The sequence below is a fragment of the Canis lupus genome, chromosome 12, assembly GCF_048164855.1.
Source record: "Canis lupus baileyi chromosome 12, mCanLup2.hap1, whole genome shotgun sequence".
Taxonomy (NCBI): domain Eukaryota; kingdom Metazoa; phylum Chordata; class Mammalia; order Carnivora; family Canidae; genus Canis; species Canis lupus.
In genome coordinates, this window is record NC_132849.1 from 33,644,358 (window position 1) to 33,661,376 (window position 17,019).

General features: G+C 34.3%; 1 protein-coding gene across 6 annotated transcripts in view; it reads left to right on the top strand.

Annotated features, from left to right (window-relative positions):
* MAP4K3 (mitogen-activated protein kinase kinase kinase kinase 3) overlaps positions 1-17,019 on the top strand; it is a 187,734-nt gene that overhangs the window by 118,874 nt on the left and 51,841 nt on the right. For 4 of the 6 annotated variants that reach the window (XR_012004491.1, XM_072770434.1, XM_072770435.1 and 1 more), the window contains 8 exons: positions 527-599; positions 3,028-3,159; positions 3,366-3,428; positions 3,512-3,593; positions 3,691-3,801; positions 8,214-8,292; positions 13,394-13,452; positions 14,712-14,774. Coding sequence is in view for 5 of the 6 variants with exons in the window: in XM_072770434.1 (XP_072626535.1) it covers positions 527-599; positions 3,028-3,159; positions 3,366-3,428; positions 3,512-3,593; positions 3,691-3,801; positions 8,214-8,292; positions 13,394-13,452; positions 14,712-14,774 (662 nt within the window). In the remaining variant the exon portion in view is untranslated. The remainder of the gene's footprint in view (positions 1-526; positions 600-3,027; positions 3,160-3,365; positions 3,429-3,511; positions 3,594-3,690; positions 3,802-8,213; positions 8,293-13,393; positions 13,453-14,711; positions 14,775-17,019) is intronic. The other 2 variants (XM_072770436.1, XM_072770437.1) reach the window with 1 other exon arrangement.

The following is a 17,019-nucleotide window of genomic DNA, read 5'->3' on the forward strand; positions in this document are numbered from 1 at the left end:
GGTATTAGAAATGTATTGTTGAGGTGAGATTTTCCGAATATTCTGTTTGGATGTCTTTTCAGGCTAGGGTAGATTGGCCAGTAGTTTATTAGTTTGTTTGATGTCCGTTATTAAGAATATAACAGAAAGTGAATAGAATATGTTATTACTTACAGCCCCTTCCAGTGATGTTCCTTGAATTTCAGGTTCTGGGAATTTGAAATTATAATATTATTAAGTCTGGCAGCTTAAAATTTTCTCAGCTGTTTCTTTCTCATCAAAATCATTTGATCTTGACTTTTGTTGTCATTTGATTCATGCAGGGATATATGGGATTCTGTTTGACTGTGATGTACACTGACTACTTTGTGATATTTTAATGCTGACCCATAAAAGTGATAAATTTTAATGTGTGATATTTAAGAAGATCTCATTTCTGTTAAATTAGTTTAATGAAAAGAATTATTAAAAGTTTCTTCTCATGTTATTGTAAATAATTTTACTTTCCCTCTGCTTTCTTTTCTAAATGTTTCTTATTTTTTAATAGCTGATTTTGGAGTATCTGCACAGATTACAGCTACAATTGCCAAACGGAAGTCTTTCATTGGTACACCATATTGGTAATTGTATTTTAATTGACAATTTAACTTTTTGTTTTTTTTTTTTTTTTATCATTATTGAAGTCAGCACTTACTGAAAAAAATAGACTGGTCAAAAATTTTAGGACTAAAACAGATTAAGAAGATAATCAGTAGCTTAAGCAATTTAGGCATGTACACTTGTGAGTGGATTACACAGCCAAAGAACATTTTATCATGTTTATTTTCATTAAGTGGAAAAGACTTTAAAAAGATGAATAATGGCTTTTGGGAACCTCTATATAAAGGAACTCTCATTGATTCTCTGGGGTCCAGCATGGTTTTACACATACTTAGTAAATGTTGATGATAAGTGATCTCCAGCTCCAGCTTCAGAGATTAGAAACTAATGTTACCCCTCTTGTAAGAAAGTAGGAACTATATTGGGAGCATCTGAAACTGTGAATTAGGCAAAGTAAATTTTGGGAACATTCTGACTCTTCATCTCTCTAATATCATGTCTTTCCCACATGAACTTTAGGGATATAGTACAGAATGGATCTCTCATCCAAAGTGACTAAGGTTGGCAGTTACTCAGTTAATAAAAAACATCTATTGAATAGCAAATCTCAAAATTAATACATATGTACCTTAAACATATGTACACATGTGAGTGTACTTTTATTTTCTTTGCCATAGGACCAACGCCTTTTCTTTAAGAGGCCCACTAATTAGAGTTCTATCTTAATAATATGACCTATACCCACAGTGCAACAGCTATATTTCCCGGGTTGTGTTTCTCTAAAGTGCAGAACTTGGACTAAGCATGTGACCTTTTTTTTTTTTTTTTTTAAAGTCAGACGTATGAGGTATAAATTCAGCCTTATTAGATATGCAGTTTTCCCACCACTGAGAAACTTGCATGCTGTGGTGGTGAGAAATACTACCATAATCGATACAAAAGATAAGTTTCCAGCACCCAAGGAAGTGTTCTTTTGTCCACTTTTAGTAAATTCTATCCTCTCATCGCTAGCCTCTGGCAATACCCTATCTGATTTGTGTTTCTGTAGTTTTACCTTTTCCCTGAATGTCATACAAATGGAATTACACAGCCTACGGCCTTTCTAGTCTTTTACAGGTGTCATATTCTTAACTAATTTGCCAGGTTTTTTGGTTTTGTCTTTAGAAACTTGTCTTTAATAAGGTTTTGAAAGCATTCACTTTAATTTTAATAACTTGCTCTTTTTAATTTCATAACAAATGAGTTTTTTGTAACAATTAAATATTATTTGTTATATAATTATGTAGTATAATGAATAAGCCGATTCAGAGATGAACTCAATTGACTGTGGTAAGCGTACAGTCTGACAGGAGTAGAAGTGCACTAGCTGGAATCTTTCACTCATACTTTTATAGAGGAATGGAGGACATCACCTTTCACAGAAAATCAGGCATATTAGCTTTATGCACTTTCATTCTCCGATAGTGCATTTCTACCAGCAAGCTGGAATCTAGTAATAACTGACATACTGTAAAATTACTTTTCTTACAGTAGTTTGAATATTTTTAGAAGTACTTTAAGTTTAGAAAGATTTTAAGAACAAGCATTTTGAAAGTTAGAGGATTGTGTTGTGTATGTGTGTGTTTAACTTTACTGACTTACTTGAGTTTCCTGAAACCATACTAGGAAGACAAATGTATATTTGTAAAGCTACTTATTTCAGTAATTCTTTTGATATGTAAGAGTTGGTTATTTTTAAAACTGTTGTTTAGGACTTAAAATTCTTATATTTGAAAATTAATATAATCATTTAAATCAAAGACAAATTTATAGAGATATAATTAGAATAAGACTATGTAGGAAAGTTAAAAGAAAGAAAACGAAGTTTGAGTCACTTTCCTCCAAATAAATACAGTTTTAAAAAGCAAGCACTCATTTTTGTAACTTCTACCATTATAATAAAACTGAAAAACTACCAATCAATTTTATAGTAAATATAAGTTAAGTACTAAATGAGGATTACTGATACCTCAGTAAATAGTGTTGGTCACATGAAAACAGGCCAGATTGCAGTTGATTGGTTTAAGCAGGTGGAGCTAAAAATTACAGATCATTTATTACAAGATGTTATTTCTCTGTAAAATTCTGCAAAATTGTACAGAAGATACCGATGTAGACAAATTTGATTATGTTGCTATATTATAATTGTAAAGTTTTATAAATCTTTATAGTAAGTATAGCAAAGTATAGCAAAGTAACCAAGGAATCACCAGTAGGGTCTTGGGGGAGGGTCTTTACAAGGTCAAGATCTTGGGAGAGAACTTTGAAATACTATATACTTATTTTTCAGATATCAGGACCTAAATAGGCCTCAGCTTAGATAGTCATAGTTCCAAGTGCTTCTGGTGGGAATATGAAAGAAAATACAATAAACAGAAGTTTCCCCCCCCCCCTCAATATTTCCTTCAGGATGGCTCCAGAAGTTGCAGCTGTTGAGAGGAAAGGGGGGTACAATCAGCTCTGTGATCTCTGGGCAGTGGGAATCACTGCCATAGAACTCGCTGAGCTTCAGCCGCCTATGTTTGACTTACACCCAATGAGGTCAGTGTGTTGTAACTGAAGAATTCTATGCTTAAATGAAGGATAATCCCCTCTCCGCCCAATATTTATTACATCATGAACAAATAATATTTTTAGTCTTGTTCTACCTATTAACAGTAATAGAATTATTAATAGTAATAGAATTATATTATGTGTTTAAAATATGAAATCTTAAAAATGCTATTAATGTTTTGTTGATTTTTCAGAGCATTATTTCTAATGACAAAAAGTAATTTTCAGCCTCCTAAACTAAAGGATAAAATGAAGTGGTAAGTATTTTTGTGTTATTTACTTTATAATCAAGTGTAAAAAAGAATTAAAATTTAAAAGTCTGATTTTCAAAATTTCTTAGGTCAAATAGTTTTCATCATTTTGTGAAAATGGCACTTACCAAAAATCCAAAAAAAAGACCTACTGCTGAGAAGTTACTACAGGTATTATTTTTGCCCTGTAATATGTCTTTTTTTCAAAAGATAAAATGTCATCCAATTAGGTTTCTAATGAGTGTTCTGTACTATGTTATTTTTATAGCATCCTTTTGTCACACAACCTTTGACACGGTCTTTGGCAATTGAACTGTTGGATAAAGTGAATAATCCAGATCATTCCACTTACCATGATTTTGATGATGATGATCCCGAGGTAGGAACTGTTTTTACCAGTTAGCACATTTAACATAAATGTATGTAGGTATGTGTATCTCAGAAGCAGTTTTTTAAAGTCCTGGGTCTAGTTTAAATAAAAATCTTATAAGGGAATAATTAACTCTTTGACTTGGTCTCTCTTAGGAAAGTAATGTGCTGCGTTTTTCTTACTTCTTAAGGGTGACTGTTTGCTGAAAATGGCAAAGGCACAATCATCTAATCCACTTGGTGAAATTATTGTAGTTATTTCAAATAAAGTTGCCCATTAAATCACTATAAAAGAGAGAATGCAAATGGGAAGCACCTAAATCAGATGCTAGAATATACTCAAAATTTCTGTTCAATTTTCCTCTTAAAAAGAATCCTTGTACAGCACCTCATGAATTATTAATTATTAGTGGTTAGTAGAAAGTGTAAGATTGATTTTTGTTGGTACTGAAACCCTAATTATCTACTATGGAAAGGTTTAAAAATGAGCCAGTGTAGTTGAGAAAAATAAAATAACTAATATGATGATGGAAGCATTGATATCAAAGGAAGCTTCTCTTCTGTTGACATAGCTAATAATTGTGGCACCTAAGATAAATTTAGTAAATGTGACATGGCAGGATTTTATTATTGGGTCTGTAACTGACATGAATAGCCTTGACCCTGACTGGCTTTGTGGAAGGTACTTAAAATGATGTAAATTTCACTGATGATACTCAGGGACCGATATAGCTCTCAGTGGTCAGAAAGGTGGTCGCTTATCGTCTTAAGTCAGAGAGAACCTTTCTATCAATTCACCATTGCTCTAGCTTGCTATCATTACACAGCCATAATTAAATCAACTGTCTGTCCTTTTGTTCAAGGTCTGTAAAAGAGTTTGAAAACAAAACTTAAGAAACGTGAAGTATTATTGACCTTATCATAGGGAAAAATTATTATTTTTTTTGCTTAATTTTGTGTTTTTTATAAACTTCGGTTTATACTCTTCTGCTATAATTCAAAACATATAAGCAGTCCTGAATTTACATGGTGGTGCAGGACTGTGAAAATGACCCTGTAAGCTGAGACACCTTGCAAAGTGATCGTAATCATCACCATGTTCTGTGACTTTAAAAAATTTCTCTCAAAATATTAAAAATTCTCTTATTGTCAGTTTTAAATGTATGAGGAAGTGAAAAAAAGATTAAAACTAATGTTTACCTAGCGTGCTGTTATTTAAAATAGTAGAGCCAATGCGAATGAATGTGTTTCATTTGTTTACCAAAAAACTTACATAGATGAATTATCAAGTAGTCTACTTACTGAGTAGATTGCACAGTGCTTGCACTTCTCTTGTCATACCTTCAGGACACAGAGTGAATATCTTTTCTCTGCCTTGGTGAATGTCCTATTCCTTTCTGAGTTTGTATCAACTTCCAACATTTTATCCTTTGTACTTTCAATGCATGAAATATCTCAGTATTCAAATTTCTGTGATATGAAATTTGCTGGTGCCACTTCTGGGGCATCTTCCATCTTTTTTCTTTTTTCTTTCTTTTTTTTTTTTTTTTTTTAAATCACAACTACTTTCTTCATTGATAGCAGTAAGTTCACCTTCACCAAGCTCTCTGGCAGTACTTCTCCAGTCTCCTGAGCAGCAGCAGAGTCCACCCTCTCACAGTCAGCTGTTTCCTTTTATAAATCAATGTATGTTAGATTCAGATTTTTTTGCCAGCATTATCCGTGGGTTATCACTTTTTATTTCTTTGAAGCACTTTTATCTTTGTTGGCTAATTCTCCTTCAGTTACCAGCTTTTGTTAAAATGTCACATGAGTGCATTACACAGCACAACTACCCACTTTGCTGTCTGTGCATGAACTGAATAACAGATGCTCAGTGACCAGTCACAGACTTGGAAAGAAGTGATGTGATTAGTCATTCGGCATGGCATGCACCTGTTAGTCACCTGGTGACCTGTGAGTAGAGTGGAGAGTTAGCAGTGAAATTTGCACATCATGCAATTATAATTAATGTACTAAGTGAATAAGGTATTAATACACTGAATATTAACATACTGCTGACTGAAACTTGAACCATGTGATGGGGGGACTGGTATAATTTTACTAAATCGTGGTAACTGAAATTCCTGCATATTAAGACTGCAAGAAAGGACTGTTTTCTCGGTGTGCTGAATGCTACGCCATTGCCTCTTAGTTCATCCTGTTGACTTTTTGTACTGAATTATGAAGTCCTTTTGAAAATGTATTTAAAGAGGAGAAATAATAAGCCAAATACAGAAGCAGTCTGTGGAATAAAAATTCTCCTGAAGTTTTCTCACGTAACAGAGAAAGAAATTCATCTTTCATATGAGGACTGTGTTTGTATTAGAATTATAAGTTAGGGGGAGTACTTTTCCTATCATAAAATACTTTTTCCAGAGAAATTCATAATCTTATTTGCAAATGCTTTGTGAAGGAAATTGCTGAGTGCTGTGTTGTCACTCATAATTTGAATGTATCTAACTAACATTTCAGCCTTTGCTGTGATACTGTGCATGTTGTGTGAAGGCTGAATACTCTTGAAAATACTTAGCACATCTACTAGTTTACTATAGTCTCTGATATTTATTATGCATCATACACTGTTAGAAGGGCATTTTTCTTTTTTTTTTCTTTTTTTTTTTTTTTGTTGAGTTCCCATATAGTTTGTTTTAGAAGTAGTACACATTGGAGTAATGGTGATTCTCATTTTTACTTGATATAATTTTCTTCTCCTACATGTTAATCCATTTATTGTGTGTAGCATTCTAAGATTTAATAATTTCATAGTTACACCATTTAAGCTGGGTAAGTAAAACTGTTCTTACAGGCAGTCATAGGTTTTATTCATGTTCACTGATGATAGCAATCTGTGTGACTAACCTGACATGATACCCTTTTTTGTTTGCTTATTTGTTTTTGCTACTATATATTGTGATCAGAAGTACAGGGTTTTTTTTTTTTTTTCCAGCTCTGCATCTAATAAGCTGAGTGCCCTAATTTTGAGTTTCAGTGTTTTTATCTATAAAATGAAGACTAGGGGATCCCTGGGTGGTGCAGCAGTTTGGCGCCTGCCTTTGGCCCAGGGCGCGATCCTGGAGACCCGGGATCGAATCCCACATCGGGCTCCCGGTGCATGGAGCCTGCTTCTCTCTCTGCCTGTGTCTCTGTCTCTGTCTCTGTCTCTCTCTCTCTCTCTCTCTCTCTCTGTGACTATCATAAATAAATAAGATAAAATAAAAAAATTAAAATGAAGACTAGTACTAGGTTCCTAAGTTTATTTTAAGGACAAAATGAGCTCAGGTGTATGAAAGCACATTGTAAACTACAAATCACTGTGTACATGTTAAGTGTAAATACTCCACTTTTGAAATGATTTTTGCTATATTTTACTACTGTCAGTATTTCAGTATTTGGGGTATTTTTTTTATTATTTTTTTAAATAAATTTGTTTTTTATTTTTTATTTATTTATGATAGTCAGAGAGAGAAGGAGAGAGGCAGAGACATAGGCAGAGGGAGAAGCAGGCTCCATGCACCGGGAGCCCGACGTGGGATTCGATCCCGGGTCTCCAGGATCGCGCCCTGGGCCAAAGGCAGGCGCTAAACCACTGCGCCACCCAGGGATCCCCTATTTGGGGTATTTTAAATTCATATGGCTTTATTTCCTGAGATGTGCCTGTACTGAGAATAGTTAACTTGGGTCATGTTCTTGATCTGCCTTTCAAATCTGGTAATTTGAGCTCAAGTCTTTATAAATTACATTTCCCATGAAGATACATCTAAGAATGTATCTCCTTCAAAGGTAATAACTTCAAGGGAAGCATTTCACACACAGAAAAAAACCTATTTGGTACATGAAATAGATGCTGGCATCACCTCTTAAGGTGAGACCTTGAAGTGTATGAGATGGAGCTGCAGAAGCATTACAGATAGATAGGACCCCCTGTACTCCAAAAGGTTGGAGGAATGTCCGTGATGTAGCAGTAGAACTCATCACCACCCCACCACCTGCCTCGCCCTGCCCCAGAATGTTTCTGAGTGTGACAGTACACATAGAGAGATTTTAATACAGTGAAAGGAAAGAAAATAGAGCACTACTCCTACAAGAAAAAACATAAAGGGGGAAAAATGTGTTAACTAAGTAAAAAGACCACAAATCATAAATATCTTATATTCAACTCAGAGAACATTTATTGGGAAACTGCTGAAGATAAAATATATCCATAATCTTTGAAGCTCCCAGTTTGTAGTAGCCTCTTTTTGAAAAAAATATTCACAGAATCATTATATTTTGTCCTATTTTTGCATAAAATGGAGTCTCTTTCACATTTGGATAATTTTGTGGACTACACTGTGACTTGATTATCAAATGCCACATGTCATTGATTTTTTTCTTTCCTAGCCTCTTGTTGCTGTACCACATAGAATTCACTCAACAAGTAGAAATGTAAGAGAAGAAAAAACACGATCGGAGATAAACTGTAAGTATATACTATGCACACTTCATAATTTAACAATGAGAAATAAGATTTCAAGTTGTAATTTAATTATAATTATTTCTGTTCATTTTCTTCCAAATAGTCATTCTTAGTAAATCTTTTTAAAGGTAGAATTTAATTAGGCAGTAAGAATTTCGTTTACCTTATTCCTGGTGAATTTTCTGTAGTGAGAGAGAGGGGATGTATTTATGTTGTTATTGTTTGGAGGAGGAATAAAATTCCTCAACCAGGCAGAACAGAAGTAAATGCAGCAGTGCTTCTTAAACTGGTAGGTGTATATAACACATCTAGAGAGCTTGTTAAAGTGCAGTTTCTGATTCAATGGATCTAAGGCAGAACCTGAGGTTATTCTCACAGGCCCCCACATTATGTAGATGTTTATGGTTCCATGGCCACACTTTGAGTAGCTAGGAGAGGTGTAGAGATCTGCAAAATGACTTAGCCTCTGAGTGCTAAAATGGATTCCCGGCCCTACTTTTCCACAAATCTTGATTCACTGGGTCTTTGGTCAGCCCAGGACTCTGTCTTTTAAAAGAGTCCTTCAGGTAATTCTTATGGACCGCCAAGTTAAGGCCTGCTGAGACAGACCATCCATTCACATGGAATCTGGTACTATCAGCTCATCAGTGATTCTGCCAGTGGGAACCTGCAGCAATAGTGCCTAAACTTTTTTCATCTTGGAAGCATTAATTCTCTATGACTTAGAATGCTAATTTAGTGCAATGAGGCTTCTGATAACAGTTTTCTATGGGTAAAAGATTTATCCTAAAGGATCTGGTATCCAAAATGACTTTAGTGAAATTAGGTAATGTGGTAACTTAAGATAACTACTGTAAAGAAACTGTTCCCAATTTTTGTCTAGATCAGTAATGATAATAATAGTCATTTCATACTTTAATTAAGATGAAGCTGTGTCTTTGAAAAGCTAAGTAAGTAGTTGCAGACACTATCACCATTTATTTTTATTTTATTTTTTTAAAGATTTTATTTATTTACTCATGAGAAATGGAGAGACAGGCAGAGACACAGGCGGAGGGAGAAGCAGGCTCCATGCAGGGAGCCTGACATGGGACTCGATCCTGGGTCTCCAGGATCAGGCCCTGGGCTGAAGGCAGCGCTAAACCGCCGAGCCACCCGGGCTGCCCACTATCACCATTTAATAGGGAAAAAACCCACATAAGAAATGCAGAAATGCATAGATTTGCCTGTGGGATAAACTCATACACCAAAGAAAGCTTTGGATCTCTTTCAACTTCCAGCCTAGTGGTCTTTCATAAACACTGCTCTTTTTCAGAAACCACCTCTCCACACTTGTGTGGATTTTACACTGCAGGTTCTTTGCAAACTTTTCTTTGAAGCTTTGGCTGGACCATACACTATATATTAAGTTCTTAGAAAAACTTTTTGCTGGTGCTACTTAGAAATGCTCTTAAAAGGAGGAAACTCTTGAAAGAAAGCATCATGCATTGTACAAAGGCCCAGGACTGAAATTTGGCACTTTGTTTGCCAACAGTTCATTGTGTGACCTTTTAAAGTTCCATCTGAAGCCAGATGATTTAAATTTGCTAATTTCCTTCCAAGCATATTTTTTTGAAAATGACTTTAGTATATAAACATTTCCTTTTTTTCATATACAAAAAGCAATTATAAGATGTCTGTCATTTCTTTAATAATACAAATAGTGATCAGAGATAGCTCTGTCATTGATTTAGAAAACTGTGTTCAGTACTATTGAAAATCTAATTTAAAGAATTTTAATCTTGGGGATCCCTGGGTGGCTCAGTGGTTTAGCACCTGCCTTTGACCCAGGGCGCGATCCTGGAGTCCCGAGATCAAGTCCCGCGTTGGGCTCCTGGCATGGAGCCTGTTTCTCCCTCTGCCTGTGTCTCTGCCTCTCTCTCTCTCTCTCTCTATCATGAATAAATAAATAAAATCTTTTTTAAAAAAAAAAAAAGAACTTTAATCTTGTTACCTAATTCTTTAAAAAAATTATATTATCAGGCTCTTTATTGCAAAGTGCAGTTCTTTCTCAGTCATTCTTTACAAATTTATATTAGTGATTTTCAGCTTCTAACTGCATATGATGTATATGCTATTTGAAACAGATGCCTGTACCCCAGTTTTTCTGAGATTCTGATAGGCCCTCCCTTTGGTGGGAGCAGGTGAAGTATGATGGACCTTTTTCCTTTTGGTAGCAACCACTACTTTTAATAATTTGCGAGTTCAATATTTGAGGCTTTTAAATCTTACACAATATTCTAATATCTGCTTTCTTAGAATATTTTATGATTTTACGTGAGATGTGATAGAATAGCTAATGCTATTAACTATAAAGACAGGCTTTGGAAAAATTATTTTAATAATTGTATATATTTGTTTCTCTTGATAGTGTTCCCAGTTACATGGTGTCTCTCCATGCAACCAAGATTTTGTTTATTTAAATTAATGGTGTTTAGGCAACAACTTGAGTGAAAATGGACTCATTTGCAGAAAAGGTGTCATTCTTTCCTTTTTGGGAATCCTCTCTGCCTTCACTTAAATATGATAAGCAAAAACTTGCTTTAAGAAGTAATTCTGGGGCTTTTCCTGTCTGCCATAGTAGGTAGTTTGGACCCATAATTGCTAGTGTAGGCTCAGCAAGTGGTAATGTTGCATTGGTGCTGTCTCAGAGAAGCTAAGAAAGGCGTTTCCGTCTGGATATTAAAATGGAAATTTGTGGTGTGTGGCTTGACATGTGTTCAAGATGATGAAAAAGGAAACAGAGATCAAGACCAATAGACAATTACAGAAAGTTGAGAGCTTCTGGTGTTATGAAGGACATTTTAGCACACAGCCTTGTGTGCTAAATAACTATTGAACTAAATAACTAACTAGCCTTGTGTGCTAAATAATTATTGAGCTAAATAACTAACAATAACTATTTGAACAGTAGCTGGATGATTCTGTGGAAGAAGCTTGTCATAACTTTAGGGAATTTGAAGAGAACAGGTATGAATAATGAATCTCCAGAGGGACTGGTGTGCAGTCCTCCCTTTCTGGGAATGCATTCCCACAGAGGACAGGGATATTGGATACCTGCTACAGTTAAAGTCTTATCCTTGACGTGAAAGTTAGTCTAAGACAACATCCCTGCACACGTGCATTCAGTGAACGTGTAGGGGAAACTGGCCTGTTCACATGTGACAAAAACACAAAGCAGATAGATGTACAAACTATCCTTATGTAACTTTATTACATGATTTGTAATACATCATTTGATGACAAATGTAGATGAGAGCTGTTTACTAGGCCTCTATGAAGGTGAATAAATATATACTTTATTTATATATATATACAAATATAAATTTTTAATACCTTACTAAAAGTTACCTTATGGTCCTTGATGTGTGATCATGTATGGACAAGTATGAGGAACCTCTTATTGAAGAACCTACTCACCTTTAAGGGCCAGAATTTGATACCTGGTCCAGAACAGCTATAAACTATATACAGACTTACACAACTGGAGGTTTTATACAGCTCTATTTCCCAGTTTTTTGTACTTATGCCTTCTATTGCTAAATATTTAAATCCCATGGTCTCCTTTAATTTGTATTAGCATTCATAATAAATCCTATATACAAAGCTAAAATCAAAGCAATTATCAGTGATTATACTTTGAAATTTCACTAATTTCCCTATCTTTTTTTTTTTTAAGATTTTATTTATTTATTCATGAGACACACACAGAAAGAGAGAGAGAGAGAGAGAGGCAGAGACACAGGCAGAGGCAGAAGCAGGCTCCATGCAGGGACTCGATCCTGGGACTCCAGGATCACGCCCCGGGCCCAAGGCAGGCACCAAACCACTGAGCCACCCAGGGATCCCTAATTTCCCTATCTTGACTGAGAATTGCTATTTCACTAGTTGAACTGTAACATATTTGTGATTGTTTTTCTTTTTAATTTTTTTATTGCATTATTTTATTGTTTATTATTTTAATGTTTTTTTATTGCATTTATTGTTTTACCTCTGCTTTTATCTCAGTGATCTTAAATGCTTTACCCAGGTTATAAAAGTAGATCATGATAATGAGATATAGACACTAAAGATAAAAAAAAAAAAAAAAGAAACTAAAGATAAAGGTAATGAAACATTCAGTATAATAGCAAGGAAAAGGTGAGAGTAGTACAATTAATTTATGTCCGCCCTAGCTAGTTTATACGTGAGCTACAATGTTATATTATTTATTGTTACATAACAAATTATCCCAAAATTTAGCAGCTTAAAACAATAAGCATTTTTATCTCACATATTCTGAGGGTCAGGAATCCAGTACAACTTAGCTAGGTGGTTCTGGCTTAGGTCTCTTAAGAAGTTACATCAGCTGGGGCTGCAGTCATTTGAAACCTTGGCTGGGCTGGAGGATTTGCTTCTGAGATTACATAACTCTTCACTGAGGCTTCAGTTATGTACCATGTAGACGCTCTTCAGGGCTGCTCAAAGCGTGACTTCTCCAGAAGAAGTAATCCACTAGAGAAAGCCCAAGACAAAAGCCTTATCTTGGAAGTGATATACCATCACTCTGCCATATTCACTTGGTCACATAGACCAACCCTAGTGATGTTGGAAGGTGTTACACAAATTTATAAACACCAGGAGAGCAGGAATCATCATTAGAGGCCATCTTGAAGGCTGGCTTCCAAAAGTACTTTGCCTCAGTTGCTGTCTACCCACCTAAATCCTAAATTAAGATTGCCTCTAATTAATGCTGGGTCACAGTGAAGTAACAAGTTAGATCCTGACTGTAATTTTGTTAATGATTTTTTAATTTTTATTTTATTTTATTTATTTGTTTGTTTGTTTATTTTACTATGGAAGAGGCTTGGGATTAACAGATTAAGCTTTGATATCCTACCTGGACTGTATTGGGCTTTTTTCAGCCAACAGATTCTTCATTTAAATCTTTGGGTTATAATCACTTTATGGTAGATGATAAAATTAAATGTTTTCCCATGGGGTAGCTTAAAATTATTACATCATTAAGAATTAAGAATATAGAAACAGAGAAACAGATTGTGGCTTTACTTCTTTTCTTTTCTAGTTGGCCAAGTAAAATTTGATCCACCCTTAAGGAAGGAAACAGAACCACATCATGAACTTGTAAGTAGTAGTCTTGAAATGTTAACACTGAAAATCAGTATTTTAATTAGTCTTTGAGATATTGATACTGACTAAAAAAAATCTAGTTACTGATATTTTTAAAAGCATTTGGGGAAATAAAAAGGTAAGTAATTCTAAAATTTAGAAAAAATAAATCTGTGTTGCTGAGATTGGATATTCTCAAAATTAGGAGAAACTTACTAGTTTTACCATTCTCCAATTAAATGTTTTTAATGCTGGCCTTCCCTCCACCCCCATTTTTGTTTCTCAACTTTTGAGGGGCTTTTTGTGTATGCATTTATTGGGACAAATGCCACCATTTTAAATTAGAATGTTGGACCAGTAAAAGGGCATCTCACTGAATTTATGGGCAGCCTTTTAAGAGTGTAAGCCAGTTTTCTAAACATCAGGGTAGAGTCAAATCTGTTTGGACTAAAACTCAGGAGAGACTAGGCATACATAGTAGATCAAGTCTGTCATTCACAATATTCTTTTCATGATTCTTTTTTGTTAAGATTTTAAATATGCCTGTCCAGATATATGATATTTTTAGATGCAGTCTTAGAAGCAACATGTTTTGCAAATATTTAAGATGATAATATTCTGTGGAAGAACAAAGAATTAGACTTAAAAAACAAAATTAATCCTAATAAAATTAGTTTCTTACAGCTCCAGATTATATGTTTCATTTTTTCTTTCCTATTCAATAATGAGAAGAAAGTAACTGTTAATAAGTACTAAGGATTGAAATGGGAACTTTCCTCTTAAATTTAGTGCCTATTTTAACCCATTTGACTAAAGATACAAAGTGAATCTTTAGCTTTTAAATTATGGAGTTAATCTAGTTCAGTATACCAGCATGGAAGGTTAAACAAAACTTCTTAAAATTATTATTTAAAATACTTAAGCCCAACATTTATGTAGAGGATGGAGGAGATGAAAAACAAAAAGTAGTCTAGTCATGATATTTATAAATGCTAATAGTATTTTGTTAAGGCAGTTTGAGTTTGTTTTTTGTTTTTCTTTTTAAGTTGGCATTGCATGTATTTAAATTCAGTACTAATTTAATAACTGCATCACAGAGCAGAGTTGTTGCATTATTGCTATTTTAGAAGTTCTTTAATATTATTTGACTTGGCATTTGCCTTAATAAAATTATGTTAGCAGGACTTACCTCACTTGTGACAGTTTCCCTTTGTGAATTTGTGGCTTTTAGTCTAAGTGTAAATAACTTGGGTTTTTTGGTCTCTGCTAAACAGCCCGACAGTGATGGTTTTTTGGACAGTTCAGAAGAAATATACTACACTGCAAGATCTAATCTGGTATTTCTCGTCTTCTGATTTTCTTTGTCAGCATTGTTTAGTCTTAATTGTTTTTGGGTTTTTTTTTTGATCAAATATTTTGTTCAATTTTAATGAACCAGTTTAAGCATTGTTTTATAAGTTCCTGCTATTTAGCAAGCTATATTGATTATAGCCGTTTTTTCCCAAAACAAGTTAAATAGATGTATCAACTCAAATATATTACAATGAAAAATTAAAAACTTTTCCTTTTTTATGAGAAGTATTTAATTTTTTCACTCAAATTTTTAAAATTACATTTTCCTATAAAAATGTTCAGTTTTAATAATGTGACTTATTTTCGTAAACTAGAAATCATCTATATGTATACATCTCCATTCATATATATAACTGTTTTATATATTATGTATATAATTTATGCATATATAATTTAAAAAATAACAGTGAAATCAGTCTCAGGTGAAATTTTAACTTTGTAACATTAGGTAATATCCAGTTTTCTCAGGCCAAAATTTGGATTTTAAAGCCTCCCTGAAGTTATAAATATTAAGGCTGTGTTACCATTAGGTAAAGAAAAAGGGAAATTAACCCTGGTAAATATTAAATAAATAGTACTTTTAGAAGTTGGTATTAAGTAGTCTTTTCTATGTTTATAGCTAGCCAGGATTCCAAGTTGCCTCCATATTTACTCCTGGATTGTACTTTTCTGCCTTTCCTTTGGACTTTTCATTCTCTTTTCTTTCTCTCTGCCTTAACCTACTTCTTTCGCCTCTGGTTGGTTTAAGTGATTATATAAATTCTTAAATCTATGCCCTGTAATATTTGTAGAACATGAAAGAGACTATTTACATACAATTTCTATTTTGAGAAAGTTGCTGTCTTGATGGGCAGAAAATACTTGGACATATAAACTTTCAGCCATGCAGCAAAATATATTGGATTGCCAACAGGTGGTGACCATTGACGATGGCGAGAGGCTAACTATATGTAATAGTGCTGTGGAAATCAGAGAAGAGCTTTTTTGGGTTAATGTGATTATCTGGCTTCTGGAAGAGACTAAGACTGATTTCATTTTAGTGTAGGAACCATGATAGATTCTTCAGGAAGAGAGTGGGCAACTGCCTCCAACGGTTCATGGGAATGAACATCAGCACAGCCCACAGTTTTGAGAGATGGCAGATAAAGAGCTGAAGTCATAGAAATGGTCATACTACTCCTGGAATTATGGAATTAGCTCAGAAGAGGAAGAGTAAAGTCATAAAAGAAGAAGTGACAGATGAAACCATGAGATTGTGTGTGTTCCCTAATTAGGGCCAAAGGAGGAAGGAGTGCCGAAAACTAGTTAACACGATGGGTGATCCCTGTGTTTTGTAGTCAAAGGTAGAACTGACATGGGAGAGAGGGAAGAAACAGTTGAAAAGCTGGAAGAAGTCAGTACATGGACTGTCACAAAAGAAAGAAGGATGCATCAAGTACTAGGGAGGACCAGAAAGTGTAAGGATTGAGAATTAACTGTCCACAAGAGCAAGAAAAATGAAATGTCTGAGGAAAACAGTGATTTTCGGATTAAAGATTTTTTCAGAATTACACATATATAGGCTAGAATGACAATGAAATTTGTTGTGGAAATACCACAGAATCAAAAGTTTAAAGTGACTTATTTATTAATATTGTCTAGAAAAATAACAAACCCAGAAACGTAGTCTTTAGAATTACAGTTAATCTTTTCTGTGCTCTGTGTTTCTGGAACTATCCTCGTAACCTGAATAAGTTATCTCTGCTCTGTTCCCTAGAACTGCTCCCACCCCCAAATCATCAGGAGTTTCTTAGGACAGAGGGTTTTAGGGATAGTTAGATAGTTCTGGCAGAAGAGGGATGAACGACATATTTGTCAGATCCTACAATTTATAAAGTCAACCTTTAAAATTTACCTCTGATGATAATAAAAACTAACATTTATCTACAAGTTTTTAAGCACAAGCCATTCTAAACACTTCAAATTATTAACTTAAAATCCTTACTTTACAAATGAGGGAATTTAAGGTACAATGAAATTGAAATTGGTCTTACCACCCAGCTAAATAATGGCAGAGGTGGGGTTTGATTGAGTCAGCCTGGTTCAGGAATTTAAACCTAAACCACTAGTCCATGTTGCCTCTACCCTACGTCATCAAATATCTTTCCACGAATACTGAGCTCACACTCGTGATCTCTTTTTTTAATCAACATATACATGTTCCATAGTTATTTTCTTATTGTGATAAAA